We start from the raw sequence: 16,916 nt of genomic DNA on the forward strand, positions 1-16,916 counted from the left end.
CAGGAGACGGGCTGTTAGGAAAGCATGCCTAGGGGCCAGCGTTGTGGTGCAGCAGGTGAAGCCCTCGCCTGTGACGCGGGCATCTCATATGGGTGCCTGTTCGTATCCCCACTGCTCCACTTCCAATCCAGCTCCCTGCTAATGGCCTGGGAAAAGCAGTGGAAGAGGGCCCAAGCACTTCAACACGCCACCCATGTTGGACACCCAGATGAAGCTCCTGGCGTCAGCCTGGCCCAGCCCTGGCCATTGCAGCCATCTAGGGAGTAAAACAGCAGATGGAATACCTCTCCTCCCTCTCTAACGCTGACTTTCCAATAAATAAATATTTAAAAAGAAAGCATGGAAGCACACCTACCTAGGAGAGAAAACCAGTGCCAAGGACATTAGGCATGTTTACTCACAGATTCCCCCAGTCAACCACAAGAGGATGCTGGGAAGAGAGATGGGGCTACGCAGGAAAACTCTACAGAGGACTCCCACATCTAACGACAAGCGTCTCTGAGCTGTACACAGGCGACCACAAGGTTTCTGAGAATGCTTTATCAGCAGCAATTCTGCCAGCCTAGACTGAAAGACAGAGAGAGAATGAAATAAAGGAAAGCTGTTGAACTACCAAAATTCTACAAGTAGCAAACAGGACAATGAAACTGCTCTTCCAGTCCTAAAGAAACAGGACTACAGAACCACTACAACACAGATAAATTTTGAAGATGTTTTGCTAATTGAAATAAGTCTGTCACAGAACACAAATACCAGACAGGTCCACTTACATGAGACATTCACAATGGTCAAAATCATAGAAAGAGTGGGTTTAATTTATTGTTTAATGGAATCAGAATTTCATTTTTGCAAGATAAAGCACATTCTAGAGATGGACAGTAGTGATGACTGCACAACAATATGAGTGCGTTTAGTATAACTGTCCAGTACACTTTAATGGTAAATTTTACAACATGTTTACATGTATCTTACCACAATTTCCAAGAACAGGGGGTAGGAGTGAGGAACCTTCTCACCTGAAAACACATGCAACCCTTAAAAAAAGGATGGATGGGGGCCAGAACTGAGGCGTCGCCAGTTACGCTGCTGCCTGCAACACTGGCATCCATGTGGGTGCTAGTTAGTGTCCTGGCTGCTCTATTTCCAATCCACACCCTGCTAACACACCTGGGAAGGTACATATGGGAAACCCAAATGCAACTTCTGGCTCCTGGCTTCTGCCTGGCCCAGCCCTGGCTATTGCAGCCATTTGTACAAATAAATAAATCTTTTTTTTTCTTTTAAAGGTTTTTAATTTTGTATTTATTTGAAAGGCAGTGTTGGAGATGAAGCTGTTATATACATGTGGTGCCAGCATCCCATATGGGAGCTGGTTCGTGTCCCGGCTGCTCTACTTCCAATCCAGCTCCCTGCTAATGGCCTGGAAAAGCAGGGGAAGGAAGACGGCCCAGGTGCCTGGGTCCCTGCACCTACATAGGAGACCCAGAAGAAGCTCCTGGCTCCTCACTTTGGATTGGCCCAGCTTTGGCCATTGTGGCCATTTGGGGAGTAAACCAGCAGATGGAAAACCTCTTTCCATCTCTCCTGTCTGTAACTTTGCCTCTCAAATAAATAAAAAATAAAAAGAAATAAAGACAGTGTTACAGAAAAAGGAGGAGAGCTGGAGATCCTCCACCTGCTGGTTCACTTCCCAAAATGCCATAACGGCCAAGGCTGGGCCAGGCAGCAGCCAGGAGCCCAGAGCTTTTTCCGGGTCTCCCATGTGAGTGCACAGACCCATGGACCTGGGCCATCTTACACAGCTTTCCCATGTGCCACAGTACCAGCCCTCAAATAAATAAATCTTTAAAAAAGGAGGGGGGTTGGATGGGGTTGGCATTTAGCCTAGCAGCTAGGGCACTGGCATTCCGTATCTGAGTACCTGGGTTCAATACCTGCCGCTGGCTCCTGATCCCAGCTTTCTGCTAATGCAGACCCTGCGAGGCAGCAGTGATGACTCCAGTAACTTGGTTCCTGCCACCTGCACTGGAAACCTAGACTGCATTCCTGGCTCCTAGCTTTGGCCCTGGCCCAACCCCAGCCATCACGGGAGTCTGGGTAGTAAAGAAGTCAGTCTCAGCATCATCTCTGTGTGCCTCCCCATAAATAATTTTTTTTCAAAGAAAGGGAAGCATAATTCTGAGATCAGAAGCCAGAGCCACAACCACCAATAATTACTCCCAAGCTCTGAAACTTAACAGAAAAATTTCCCCTGCTGGACTTTCAAATTGCATGGGACCAACGATCCATTGTTTCCTTGCATTGTGTTTTTGAACTGAGATTGTCCATAACTATCATATATGTCCCACTACTAGATTTTGGGAACAGAGAGATGTATTTGTATTCATTTAGACAATGAAATTTTCAACTTTTGAGCTGATATTTAAATGAAATCTTAGATCTGAGTTAATACTGCAATGGGGATGTTAAACTATGATGGTTAAAATTTGCATACAGAACAGATATAACTCTTTGGGATCAGGAGAACAAGGCTAAAGCAGACCAAACAACGCCCCTGAAAGATACCTATGTCCTAATCTCTGGAACCTTTGAAGGTCATCTCACATGGTAGAAAAAAGAAGAGGGTCTTTGCACGTGTGATTGAATTAAGGGTTTGGGGACAGGGGTTATCCTAAATTACGTGGGTGGGCCTTACATGCAATCACATGTTCTTGCAAGAAAAAAGGGAGGCAGAAAGAGATCTGACAAAACAGAGGAGAAAAGAGGTACAGAGAGAGATTCAAAGATGTCACCCATTGGCCGGCGCCGTGGCTCACTAGGCTAATCCTCCGCCTTGCGGCGCCAGCACACTGGGTTCTAGTCCCGGTCGGGGTGCCAGATTCTGTCCCGGTTGCTCCTCTTCCAGGCCAGCTCTCTGCTGTGGCCCGGGAAGGCAGTGGAGGATGGCCCAAGTGCTTGGGCCCTGCACCCCATGGGAGACCAGGAGAAGCACCTGGCTCCTGCCTTCGGATCAGTGTGGTACACCGGCCGCGGTGCGCCGGCCGCGGCGCCCTTGGAGGGTGAACCAACGGCAAAAGGAAGACCTTTCTCTCTGTCTCTCTCTCTCACTGTCCACTCTGCCTGTCAAAAAAGTAAAAAAAAAAAATAAAATAGATGTCGCCCATGACATGACACTGCCGAGCCAAGGAATGCAGTAGCCACCAAAGCTGGGAAAGGTTAAGGAACACCCTGCCCTAAAGTTTCTAGAATGCAGGTCGCTGACACTTGATGTCTGGCTCAGTTATATTGCCTTCAGGTGTCTGATCTCCAGAACTGTGTGAGACAAACACACATTATTCTAAGCCACCAAATCTTGTACGGCAACGACAGGAAACTAAACTAATACAGATGGCTTAGACAAGAGGCATTATGATGGAAGTGCTGAGAAGTGATCAGATTACAGATACTTTTTTTTAAAGATTTATTTATTTTATTTCAAAGGTAAAGGTAGAGAAGGAGGGAGACACACAGAGATCTTCCATCCACTGGTTCACTCTCCAGATGGAAAGAGCTGGGCCAGATGGAAGTCAGGAACTTCCTCCTACGTGGATGGCAGGGGACCAAGCACTTGGGCCATGTTCTGCTGCTTTCCCAGGCGCATTAGCAAGGAACTGGATGAGAACTGGAGCCGCCGGGACACAAACAGTACCCATATGGGATGCTGGCTGCAGGCACTCACTGGCTTAACCAGCGACACACAGCGCAGCCCCTGCATATACACCTGACGACAGAGCCTAACAAGTTTTTGCTCACAGACTGTATTCTACGAAGTAGAAAGGAGATCAACCTAAGGTTCCTGACTGAGTAGAGGCTACACTTTACTAAGCCAGGAAAAGCCCAAAGGCTCAGCAACACGCGCATCGGTGGTGACCGTAATGAAAACTGCTCTGTGGAACTCAGAGCCGGATAACTGGATTACGGGGGATAGCAAGTCAGAGTCGTGTGCTCTCACACTTTTGAATAGGGTTCTGATCCTCCTGGTTGTGTTACTCATCTCTTCACTATCTTCCCTTTCACAGAACGAAGTTCAAGTAACAAAGTAATCCCCAAGTGTGCCAAAGGAACGGTGTTCAGGACACTGTGCGTTAAGTGCAGGGAGGACAGGGTCAGGAGAAGGTGTCCATTCTTCCAACAAACACCTACTGAGCATCCATCGCACTCCAGCCAAGCAGGACGCTGGACGATGGGGACGGCAGTGAAGACAGACGTGCTGCTTGTCTTCATGAAGCTTAAAAGAAGGAAAACACAAGTTCACAATTATTTAATTATAATCGTGGCTACTGCTACAAAGGAGAATTTCTGGGTGCTATGAAAATTAACAGGCAGTAAACGCTAATTATGTGCTAAGTGTTTTACAGGTGAATTTATTTACCTCTCACAACTCTCCCATGAGGAAACAGTGATTCAAAAAGATTAACTTCCTTGCCCAGGATCAGAGAGCCAGTGAGCGGCAGAGCCAGGACTGAGAACAGGTGCACTCAGCTGCAGAACCCACCCTACTACCTCCAAACAGCAAGGACACGCACTCGGCTTTTTAAAAAACAAAGCAAAGCACCGCCCAGAGCGGCAGAGTGGTTCACGCAGCTAAAGTTTTGAGAATCCTGCTCCAGAAGGAGCTTTGTAAGCTCATTTGATGAAGGTGAATTTTGGAGGGTATTCAAAAATCCCTTACCGCTCTCCAAATAGAACAAAAGGTTACACTATAATTAACTCAGTTTTATTTAGGTACCCAACAGGTTATTAGACATGTCGAAAACAAATGTCACGAATACGTGTCCAAACTGCACGAGTCATACCCAGTTTCCATACGTACTGACTGCGCCAGGTCCACTTTCAGAATCAGCTTTCAAGTAAAGGTCAAACAGGGAAAAAGGAAAGAGTCCAGCATGCTTCAGAGTGTCTGATTTAGGAAAAGGACTAAACAAACAATCATCTGACCCAAGATATACGAGACTCATGTCGGACATTTACAGACGAACTTCCAGGAGGTAAAGGAAATCTTCATTACATTTCAAACCATTAGTGTGTGATTTCATTATGTTCTTGGTTCCCTGACACCATTCCAGTGCCCTCCACCCCCTAAAAAAATCTGAACAGAAAGGAAGCACACCAACAAGAGACTGGGAAATGGCTCCCTGAATCCACAAAATAGAATAAAACTTCACAACCTCTGTCTCCCACGCCACGACCTCAGTGTGTGCACCTGGAGTGTTGCTGAATGAAAGTGGCACAGTGGCAAAGTGCCCTGAGGAAGCACCCCTCCCAAACCACAAGGGCTGTGTTCAAGTCAGCCCCGGCTGCCGTGGGCATCGGGGGGTGAACCAGCAGGAAGACGATCTTTCTTTCAAAGTAAAAATAGTCAATTTTTAAAAAGTTAATGGGAGGCCGGCGCTGCGGCTCACTAGGCTAATCCTCCGCCTGCGGCGCCGGCACCTCGTGTTCTAGTCCCGGTTGCTCCTCTTCCTGTCCAGCTCTCTGCTGTGGCCCGGGAAGGCAGTGGAGGATGGCCCAAGTGCTTGGGCCCTGCACCGCATGGGAGACCAGGAGGAAGCACCTGGCTCTTGGCTTCAGATCGGTGCAGCGCGCCAGCCGTAGCAGCCATTTTGGGGGTGAACCAATGGAAGGAAGACCTTTCTCTCTGTCTCCCTCTCTCTCTGTCTAACTGCCTGTAAAAAAAAAAAAAAAAGTTAATGGGTATGTAGCATAGAAGTTTAAATGCCACTTGAGGGGCCAGTACTGTAGCATGGCGGATAGGCCGCCACCTGCAGTGCTAGCATCCCATATGGGTGCTGGTTCGATTGCTGACTGCTCTACTTCTGATCCAACTCCTTGCTAATACACCTGGGAAAGCAGAAGTTGGCCCACGTTTGGGCCCCTGCACACACACTGGAGACCAGGAAGAAGCTCCTGGCTCCTGGCTTTGGTCTGGCCAAGCTCTAGCCATTGTGGCCATTTGGAGAGTAAACTAAGAAGAAAGATCTCTCTCTTCTCTCTCTCTCTCTCTCCCTCCCTCCCTCCACAACTCTGCCTTTCAAATAAAATAAATAAATCTTAAAAAAAAAAAAAAAAAAAAAAAAAAAAAACAAGAAAAATGCCACTTGAGACACTTGCATGCATATTGGAGTACCTGGGTTCAAGTCCCAACTCCACTTCCAATTCCAGCTTCCTCCTAATGTGTACCAGGGAAGCAGTAAATGGTGGCTCAAGCGCTTAGGTCCCAGCTACCACATGGGAGATCTAAACTGAAATCTAGGCTCCCCCTGGTTTTGGTTTGGCCAACTCCGGTTGTTGCAAGCGTCTGGGGAATGAACCAGCAGATGGAGACAACAGTGGAGGATGGCCCACGTATTTGGGCCCCTGCATCCACGTGGGAGACCCAGAGGAAGCTCCTGCCTTTGGACTGGCCCAGCTCTGGCTGTTGCAGCCATGTGGGGAGTGAACTAGCGGATGAAGATTCTCTCTCTACAACTCTGCCTTTTCACATACATACACACACACACACACACACACACACACACACACACACATATATCCCATTTCAGAGCACCTTCCTGTCAATGCAAGAAGCCATGGAAGACATCAGTGATGGCTTAGCAGGGTTCCTGCCACCTACACGGACGACTTGGATTGCATTCCTGAATCCTGGCCTGGGTCCTGGACTACTCCTGGCCACTGCAGGCATTTGGGGAGTGAACTAGCAAATGGCAGGATGGGAGTGAGCTCGCACAAGCATGCTCTCTCTCTCTTCCTCTCTCACACTCTGTCTACCTCTCAAATTATTCACAATTTTAAGATTCTTAAAACACTGATCAAAATATTATAACATTTTGGACACTATGGTATGCCCTTATTTGGCAAGTATTTATCAAACATATTAAGATGTAAAGTCACTATTACTGTTTTGTATTTTGGGAATGGCAACAATATATACATACAAGGAATATTGCAAAGAATATTTTGAGAGCTGAAACCCCTTGGTTCCTACACAAACAATTCTCAATGTAACTTCCATTTCACTAACAGTGCTAACGACTTTTATCCAAGTTACTCACTGCCAGCTCTTATTTTCTCAGAGAATGATTTTAAATGCATATTAATAAGAGTAAATGGGGGGCGGGGGGCCAGCGCCGTGGCGCACTAGGTTAATCTTCCACCTGTGGCGCTGGCATCCCATATGGGCGCCGGTTCTAGTCCCAGTTACTCCTCTTCCAGTCCAGCTCTCTGCTGTAGCCTGGGAAGGCAGTGGAGGATGGCCCAAGTGCTTGGGCCCCTGGACCCGCATGAAAGACCAGTAAGAAGCACCTGGCTTCTGGCTTCGGATCGGTGCAGCGCCGGCTATGGCGGCCATTTGGGGAGAGAACCAACAGAAGGAAGACCTTTCTCTCTGTCTCTCTCTCTCACTGTCTATAACTCTACCTGTCAAATAAATAAAATTTTTTAAAAATCTTTAAAAAAAAAAGAGTAAATGGGGAACAAAAGGAGCAGATGATCAAAGTTAAAACATGGTACCTACGGGCAGGCACTGTGGCACTCAAGTTGGGCCACTGCTTGGGATCCCTGAAGATAGGTTGGGTCCCATCTTCACTCTGATCCAATTTCCTGCTAATGCACGCTCTGGGAGGCCACAGATGATGGCTCAAGTACTGGGTCTCCCACATGGGAGACCAGGACAGACTTCCTGAGTCTTGACTTTGGACTGGCCCAGTCCAAGCCGTCACCAGCACTTGAGGAGCAAACCAGTGGGTAAAAAATATCTGTCTCTCCCTCTGTCTCTGTTGCTCTGTCTTTCAAATAAATAGATTAATAAATCATTTTTTTTGACAGGTAGAGTTACAGACAGTAAGAGAGTCAGAGACAGAAAGGTCTTCCTTCCACTGGCTCACCCCCTAAATGGCCGCGACGGCCGGCGCTGCGCTGACCCAAAGCCAGGAGCCAGGTGCCTCCTCCCTGTTCTCCCATGTGGGTGCAGGGCCCAAGCACCTGGGCCATCCTCCACTGCCCTCCCGGGCCACAGCAGAGAGCTGGACTGGAAGAGGAGCAACTGGGACTAGAACACGGTGCCCATATAGGATGCCAGCACCGCAGGCAGAGGATTAACCAAGTGAGCCACGGCGCCGGCCCCAATAAATCTTTTTTTAAAAAGCTTTATGTATTTGTTTATTAGAAAAAATTACAGAGAGAGAGAGAGAGGGAGAGACTGAAAGAGAGACCTTCCATCCACTGGTTCATGCCCCAAATGGCCACGGGTACAGGGCTGGACCAGGTTGAAGTCAGGAGCCAGGAGCGTCCTCCAGGTCTCCCACATGGGTGCAGGGGCTCAAGCACTTGGGCCATCCTCACTGCCTTCCCCGGTGCATTATCAGAGGGCTAGATTAGAAGTGGAGCAGCACTCGAACCAGCTGCCCATATGGGACGCTGGCATTGCAGACAGCAACTTAACTTGGTACGCCACTGTGCCAGCTCCAGTAAATTAAAAAAAAAACCTGCCTTGGGGGGGTCAGTGTTGTGACATAGCAGGTTAAGCCACCATCTACAGCACTGGCATCCCATATGGGCACCGGTTCCAGTCCCGGCTGCTCCACTTCTGATCCAGCTCCCTGCTAATGCACCTGAGAAAGCAGCAGAAGATGGCTCAAGTCCTTGGGCCCCTGCACCCATGTGGGGGACCTAGAAGATTCTTCTGGCTTCAGCCTGGCCCAGCCTTGGCCACTGTACCCATTTGGGGAGTGAACCAACAGATGAAAGATCTATCTCTATCTCTCCCTCTCTCTGTGTAACTCGGCCTTTCAAATAAATAAAATAAATATTGTTTAAAAATTTGCTTTAAAACATGCAATAACAAAGTTTACTCATTTTCACTCTTCATAGATAGGATATACAAGTATAGTTAAATATTTTTAACTGTAGCTTTTAAGAAAATGTAATCTATGTGTTTCTGTTATACAAAATCAGAAACCTGAGGCCTGAAAGCTATGAAGAGCTCCATTCACTTCTGGGCCCACTGCCTCTTCCTTCTACCCTGAGGGAACCGGCCCACTTTGCCAGGAAGATGACTAATGTGTCTGAAGAGCTTGTTCAAACTAATAGTTTCACGTAATTTGCCCTTTCGATTACTAAACCTCTCTAAGTCCAGATTTATTGCTGTGTATTTATTTTCATTTTATGTGAAAGAGAGATCTTCCATCTGTCTGTTCACTCCCCAAATGCCTGCAAAGCCAGGGACAGGCCACGCCGAAGCCAGGAGCCCTCAACTCCATCTGGGTGGCAGAGGCCCAAATACGTGAGTCATCACTGGCCTCCTAGGGTATACGTAAGCAGGAAGCTGGGTAGGAAGCAGACAGGACTGGAACCAGGCATTCCACAACACGAAATGCAGGCAGCGACCTAAGCCCTGCACCATGCGCCCACCCCCACACCAGATTCAGGAACTTCTTGTAACTTAACTTTCTGAATCTTTAAAATCCCCTGCAGGCTAACTTCGTCCCTCAGCCACACGGGTCCACATTTTAGGTACTTTTACCCAGTTCCTACTTCCCTCTTCTCTTTGAAAATGTGCGTCTTTGACAGCATCACTTCTGGTTAAACCCATTCTGCAGATAGAGGGCCCAGTAATTCCAAGAGGGCAAGAGTGAGATGCATCCTTAACGAGAATTCAACTAAATAAAGCTACTGATTCACTCTAGCTTACAAAATAAAAACTACCTCGACACAGGATACTCGTCCTGGGAAAGCTGATGCCAAGGTGGCAAGGTGGACACTGAAATGCTCCTTCCGGGACTCCCACATCACTCTGCATTCGCTCCTCTACGGCCAACCTTGTTCAGCCACGGTCAGTTCTGAGCTGCTGCCGAAACCAGTAAGGACGAGCTCAGTAACCATGACGATGATGCACCTGTGAAGCTGTTCCGAGGACTTCACTTGTTAAAAACACGATCCTCACACAGCAACATACAGCAGGTACCACTATTATCCCCATTTTACAACTAATGAGTCACAGAGGAGATAAAGCAGCAAGAGTACCAGGCACACAGCCTAAGGGCGTGCGCGTGCACACACACACACACACACACACACACAGCAAGTGGAGCCAGGATTCCAATCCAGGCAGCTCAACGCTTCTATCTCTCTTACCTCCTGAAACCATTACTGCTTGTCTATCCCTGAGAAGTGACTGTTTTTTTCAGTGGGAGGAAAATGACTCCACCCTCACCTTACATGCAGGAATCAAAGGATTTGTCCCTTATGTCAATGCTGGCCCACAAATACTAAAAAAATGCTGGCCTACATTACTTAAAATGTCTCATGCGGTCCTAACTCAGTGTCCATTTCCACATCTTAGCTTTCCGTGAGGAAGGCACACAGTAAACACTCAATAAATATTTATAAATATCTGTTAAAAGAAGTAAGTCTTTCCCAATTCCCGCACCCCTCCTAGGTCAAGCCTTCCCTCCCTGGAGTCCCTCCCTCCCCCACCGCGGCATAGTGTGCCCGTTCACAACACTTCCTTCCACTCCACCGAGGTGTGGCCGCCCCCGAGATGGCCCTCCACAATCCTCACCTCCTGGCATTCACATCTCTCTACAGTCCCTTCCCACAACGTGTGCCAACAGAAAACTGAACTTAGGAAGCCAGGTTTTAATAGGAAATGTAGGCCGGTGCCACAGCTCACTTGGCTAATCCTCTACCTGCGGCGCTCGCACCGCGGGTTCTAGTCCCGGTCGGGGCGCCGGTTCCGTCCTAGTTGCTCCTCTTCCAGTCCAGCTCTCTGCTGTGGCCTGGGAAGGCAGTGGAGGATGGCCCAGGTCCTTGGCCCTACACCCGCATGGGAGACCAGGAGGAAGCACCTGGCTCCTGGCTTCAGATCGGCGCAGCGCACTGGCCATAGCGGCCATTTAGGGGGTGAACCAACAGAAGGAAGACCTTTCTCTCTCTCTCTAACTCTGCCTGTCAAAAAAAAAAAAAAAAAAAAAAAAAAAAAAAAAACACAGGAAATGTAGCTTGGTCTCTTGGATTGCTTGCCTGGGGGGAAGCCAGCTGCCAGGCCACCTTCAAACGGCTGTGGGGAGAGGCCTCAGAGAGAGAACCCGGAATTCCCACCAACAGCCTGCACCAAGCTACTCAACCGGCCCCACGAGCAGCCAGCCACCAGGAACGCCACCCACGTCTTCCATGTGGGTGGAGGGGCCCAACACTTGAGCCTTCATCAGCCGGTGCTGTGGCACAGGAGGTCAAGCTGTTGGAGTGCATACAATATCGAAGCACCTGGTTTGGGACCTGCTATTCTGCTTCCCATCAACTTCCTGCTAATGCAGGACCCTCCAATACTAATTAAAAAAAAGAAAGATTTAGTTATTTATTTGAAAGTCAGAGTTACAAAGAGAGAGAAGGAGACCCAGCGAGAGAGAGAAAAGTCTTCCATCCGCTGGTTCACTCCCCAGTTGGCCACAACGGCCGGAGCTGTGCAGATCCGAAGCCAGGAACCAGGAGCTTCTTTCGGATCTCCCACATGGGTGCAGGGTCCCAAGGACTTGAGCCATGTTCTACTGCTTTCCCAGGCCATAGCAGGGAGCTGGATCGGAAGTGGAACAGCCAGGACTTGAACCGGTGCCCAAATGGGATGCCAGCACTGCAGGCGGTGGCTTTACTTGCTACGCCACAGCACCAGCCCTCCAACACTAACTTTTGAAGCAACCGGTTATACACCGACAGGCAGTTAATACACCCACTCTCCAAAACGTGGTTCCTGAGAGCAGAGATGATTTCCTTCTTGAAACTGTATCAAGGCCCAGCCACAACAGTCCCTGTATCTGGTGAACTGTGACAGGGGGCCATTCCTCGTTTTAATTTTCCTTTTCTTCCAAGATGTATGCATTTATAAACTACTCCCCATGCCCATACCTTCACCCACAACTCATCAATGTCTTTCCTTTTCTTTTTCAAGGGCCTTCTCAAATATAACCTCATGGTTAAAGTTTTTTCTCAACAAGAAGTGATAAAAATGTTCCTAGGGGGCCAGTGTATGGCCTAGTGGGTTAAGCCTGTGTGCAATGCCAGCATCCCATATGGACGCTGGTTCATTTCCCAGCTGCTCCCCTTCCGATCCAGCTTTCTGCTAATGTGCCTGGGAAAGCAGTGGAGGACGGCCCAAGTGCTCGACACCTGCCATTCATGTGGGAGACCTAGATGGAGTTCCAACTACCAACCCCAGCATAAATAAATATATAAATACACACACACACACACATTCATCTTCTATGTGAAAAAATTTACTGAGCATCTACTGTGTCTAACAACTGCTCCTGAAACCAGGAACAAATGATTTCTCGCCTGTGGGGAACTTCCAGTCTAGCGTATGCTCTTGTCATACTGTTCACTCCAAATGTAATCAAAATTCTAGTTTTCCCTTTGTAAATTAATTGGGCATATGTATAAAATTCTCTCTCCGTACACTTAACTAAATATTTAAGCAAGTCTGTATCTGTTTAACAAATTTTATATAAAAAGCCTCATACAGAATCTGTATCAACATCCCGAATACTCCCCTGGCCACATTTTTAAGGAAACATCACATTATAAGTGTAAAATAAATACAATTTGATAAAGATAATCTTTATTAATTATATAGGCCTTAGTGACTCAAATATGAACCTTTTCACAATAAGAAACCTGTAACAGATATAGTAAAATATTACAAATGGAACCGCATACATTCTTTATACTGAATTCTTTTTAAAGATTTACTTATTTGAAAGAGTTAGAGAGAAAGAGAGATCTTCCACCTGCTGGTTCACATCCACAGATGGCCACAACAGCCAGAGCCGAAGCCAGAAGCTTCGTCTGGTTCTCCCACGTGGTGCAGGGGCCCAAGCAAGCACTCGGGCCATCCCCCACTGCTTTCCCAGGCACATCAGCAGGGAGCTGGCTCACAGCAGAGCAGCTGGGACTCGAACCAGTGCCCATATGGATGCCGGTGTCACAGGCATCAGCATAAACATCCCTATGCTGTCTTCTACAAAGCATGGTTACCAAAAAAGTGCACACTATGCTTTTTTAAATTTTTTTAAGAATTATTTAATTATTTGAAAGGCAGAGTTAGAGAGAGGCAGAGGCAGAGAGAGAGAGAGAGAGGTCTCCCATCCGATGATTCACTCCCCAGATGGCCACAAACGCCGGAGCTGCGCCAATCTAAAGCCAGGAGCCAGGAGCTTCCTCTGTGTCTCCCACGCGGGTACAGGAGCCCAAGGACTTGGACCATCCTCTACTGCTTTCTCAGGCCACAGCAGAGAGCTGGATCAGAAGTGCAGCAGCCAGGTCTCGAACTGGTGCCCATATAGGATGCTGGCACTGCAGGTGGCGGCTTTACCCACTAGCACCGGCACCTGACATATGCCTTTTTTTTTTTTTAAGACAGGCAGAGTTAGACAGTGAGAGAGAGAGAGAAAGAGAGAAAGGTCTTCCTTCCGTTGGTTTACTTCCCAAATGGTCACTATGGCTGGCGCGCTGTGCCAATCTGAAGCCAGGAGCCAGGTGCCTCCTCCTGGTCTCCCATGCGGGAGCAGGGCCCAAGCACTTGGGCCATCCTCCACTGCCCTCCTGGGCCACAGCAGAGAGCTAGACTGGAAGAGGAGCAACCAGGACTAGAACCCAGCACCCATATGGGATGCCGGCACTGCAGGCGGAGGATTAACCAAGTGAGCCACGGCGCCGGCCCCCCCCACCCCGACATATGCTTTCAAATCAGATTTAAGTCCTCACTCACTGTATGAGCCTAAACAAGTTACCTGCCCTGAACCGCAGTTTGCCTCTCCTAGAGACAGGGAAAATCAGCCTCACAGGGGCTTGGGAAGGCTGAAGCAGCACATCACAAGATGAGCTGAAGGCCTGGGGCACAGGGCGCATCAGGAATGCCAGTTTCCTGCCTCTCCCTGGGGCTGGGAAAACCTTCTGACCTCAGCAGCTCTCTTGGAGCCCCTCAGCTCAAACACCATCGTCCCACACAGCCAGAGAAGGGCCCTCTAGCCTCTCCTACAACCCCGGGCTTGCGGCCACAGTGCACGCCCTGTTTACAACCCTCCGCCCCTCCTACCCCTCCCACTGCTGGGAGCTGCTCACAAGCAGGGACATCTCGCTATCCTGATGACCCCTGCTCTCGGAAAAATACCTGGCACATTCGAGGGGTGGAACAAAAGTCTACAGGTGAGGGGCCAGCATCGCGGTACAGTGGGTAAGCCACCTCCTGAGACACGCGCCAGTTTGAGTCCCGGCTGCTCCACTTCCAATTCAGCTCCCTGCTAATGCACCTGGGAAAGCAGTGGAAGATGGCCCGAGTGCTTGGATCCCTGCCACCCATAGAGGACGCCCAGATGGAGTTCCAGGACCCTGGCTTCAGTCTAGCCCAGCCTCGGCTGTTGCAGCCAGCTCAGGACTAAACCAACAGATGGAAGATCTCTCTCTTTCTCCCTCTCTCTTACTCTGCTTTTCAAATAAATAAATAATTTTTAAATAAAAGTCTGCTAAATGAATGCACAGCGTCGTTATCTAAGCAGGACCCACCGTCACTCCTGGGTGACCCAGGTTTTACAGCTTTGCCCTCACAGGCTGAGATCCTGGTTTATGCCCCGAGTCCCTCCCTCGCAGAATCTGACAGCACTCGAAGGACGTGGCAAGTCTGCAGTTGATACTTCTGGATGACGGGGTGTGATTCCAGCATCTCTCCTGATTTAACTCTTAAAAGGCGCACACACCCTAGTGGGAATGACTCTTAGCCTTAGCAGTTACCAGCAAGGACCAGGAGCAAGCGCTGCCGCTACCCCCAGACGCCTCCTTCACGTGTTTATCATTTCAGTAGAAAGCATCAGAAAGCCCTTTGACTTGCAGTGAAAAACGCAAAGGACATCGGGCAAAGCTTACGTTCAGCGACTTCCAGGGCCAGCCGGGCACCTCCTCACTGCTTCCCGCAGTGCCACCCGGAGTTCTGGGGCTCCCCTGCAGGGAAGCCCCTTACTGAACATGCAAGCTGTCCTACAAGCTCCAACTTCCTGCAGAAGCGATCTCAAACGCTGGCAAGCTGGGGACATTCCGAATTTGAAACTGTGTGAAAACGTGGCACCGTAGGTGGCCACACACCTCCCGCTCCTGCCTGGGAGGCGGTTACCTGGGGACCAGGCCGCTCTACATAACACGGAGAAAACAGAGAAATCCAGCCAGAGGCACCACAGCCCGGCCCTTAACTCAACCTCACAACAGCTAACAGCTCCTGGGCCCTGACTGCGCGCCAGGCTCAGATCCGATGGACACGACTACCCCCATTTCCCAGATGAGCAACCCGAGGCTCAAGCTGGCCACTGGCAGATCTGGGAGTCGCCCCGCAAGGTCCAGTCCCAGCTGCTGCACAATACCAGTGCTTCTCCCCTTTTTTTTTTTTTCGTGGTCCCACCGAGGGGCGCAGGGTCAGGCGAGGGGCTGTCAGCAACGCGCACTGACGGACGCTTTCTTACGAGGCTGAAGTTCTCGGCTTGCAAGTTTCAAACCCGCACAGGACCCTGCCCACCTGGCGGGGTTCGGGCTGCCACTCAGGCATCCAGCCCTGATGCGTCTCCTGGCCCGGAGATCCCGAGGGTTGCACAGAGCGCGGGGAACCCCGCCACCGCAGCCGCTGCGCGCACACACCCGGGGCGCAGCCTGGGCGGGAACCCCCGCGCCTCCCCGCCCAGCGCAGCGAGGCGAGGCGAGGCCCGGCCCGGCCCGGCGGGTGCACAGGTGCAAGGCTGCGCCCGAGCGCCCCGGCCCGCGACCCCCGCCCCGACGGACGAGAGGAGTGGGAGCGGCGGGCAGCGCGGGGAGGACCGGCGACGCGACGCCCGCACCCCGGGGGCGCGCGCGGCGTGGCCGCGAGGAGAAAGGATGCGCGGGGCGGCGCGGGGCGGGGCGGCGGTGGGGGAGGGGTCCCCGGCCCGGACTCCCACTCACCGCGGCGCTCTCCTGGCCCGGGCTCCGCGGCTCGCCCGGCTCGGCTCCGGCCGCTCGCGGCTCCTCCCGAGGCTCACCGTCCAGGCAGGGCGCGCGGGGCCGGGGAGAGGTCGGCGCGCGCCGAGGGCGTGTGGCGAGCAGAGCCGAGGGGGTGGGGAGGCAGGGCCGGTCGCGCTCGCCGCCGCCGCCGCCGGGGCCACCACAGACACAGCCGCCGCCGGCTCCTCTTAGCCACGGAAGCTGCGGGCCCTCCCACCACAGCCGCCTCCCGCCTCCCGCCCCGCCCCGCCGGAGGAGTGGCAGCGCAGCTGGCCAATCAGAGGCCCAGTCGGGGCAGGGCTCCGCGGCCCAGAGGGGCGTTCGGGGAAGGAAGGGGAACGAGGGAGGAGGGGACGGCGGCGCGACTTCCTGTGACTGACAGCGCGGCGCAGCCAATGGGCGGCGGGGAGATGACCTCATCGCGGAGGGAAGTCTGGAACTGGCGGAGCGGCTCTGAGGAGGTGGGAGGAGGTCGGACCTTAAAGAGGCCGCAGCCCCTGGCCACCCTGTCAGGGGAAGGGCGGCGGGCCGGGTCGGACAGCCGAGTTGCCGAGGGGTCAATGCCCTGCCGCGAGCCTCCAGACCCCATCCCGAGCCTCCCCTCAGGGGCTCACGCCCCGCCTGAGGCTCCCGAGTCGGGGTTTCACGGTCACGCTTCCCAGAAGACGATCGATTCCCTGAATTCCCGGGCCAGCCCCCGCCCCACCGAGGCCCCGGCGCCCCGGCCCTCGCAGTCGGTCTCCCCAGGTGGGAAGGGGGGCTCCTCCTGACACCTGCCGACCCCCTCCGCCCCGGGGAAAGCGCTCCGGGCTTGGGGAGGGGGCGGCGCGGAGTGAAGCCCCGAGCTTGCGGTCGATCGGGAGACCCCA

At 51.3% G+C, this 16,916-nt stretch overlaps 1 protein-coding gene across 5 annotated transcripts in view; it reads right to left on the reverse strand.

The window, feature by feature from the left end:
* The window catches only part of MRTFA (myocardin related transcription factor A), a 208,803-nt gene extending 192,321 nt beyond the window's left edge, over window positions 1–16,482 (reverse strand). For 2 of the 5 annotated variants that reach the window (XM_051834082.2, XM_051834080.2), the window contains exons 1-2: window positions 16,009–16,482; window positions 4,183–4,267 (exon numbers count right to left, since the gene is read on the reverse strand). In XM_051834082.2, coding sequence (XP_051690042.2) covers window positions 4,183–4,267; window positions 16,009–16,467 — 544 coding nt within the window. In that variant the 5' untranslated portion in view covers window positions 16,468–16,482. Of the gene's footprint in view, window positions 1–401; window positions 568–4,182; window positions 4,268–16,008 lie in introns of all 5 variants that reach the window. The other 3 variants (XM_051834084.2, XM_051834085.2, XM_051834083.2) reach the window with 3 other exon arrangements.
* Window positions 16,483–16,916: the final 434 nt, after the last annotated feature.

This window comes from Oryctolagus cuniculus, chromosome 11, assembly GCF_964237555.1.
Source record: "Oryctolagus cuniculus chromosome 11, mOryCun1.1, whole genome shotgun sequence".
NCBI classification, from domain to species: Eukaryota; Metazoa; Chordata; class Mammalia; order Lagomorpha; family Leporidae; genus Oryctolagus; species Oryctolagus cuniculus.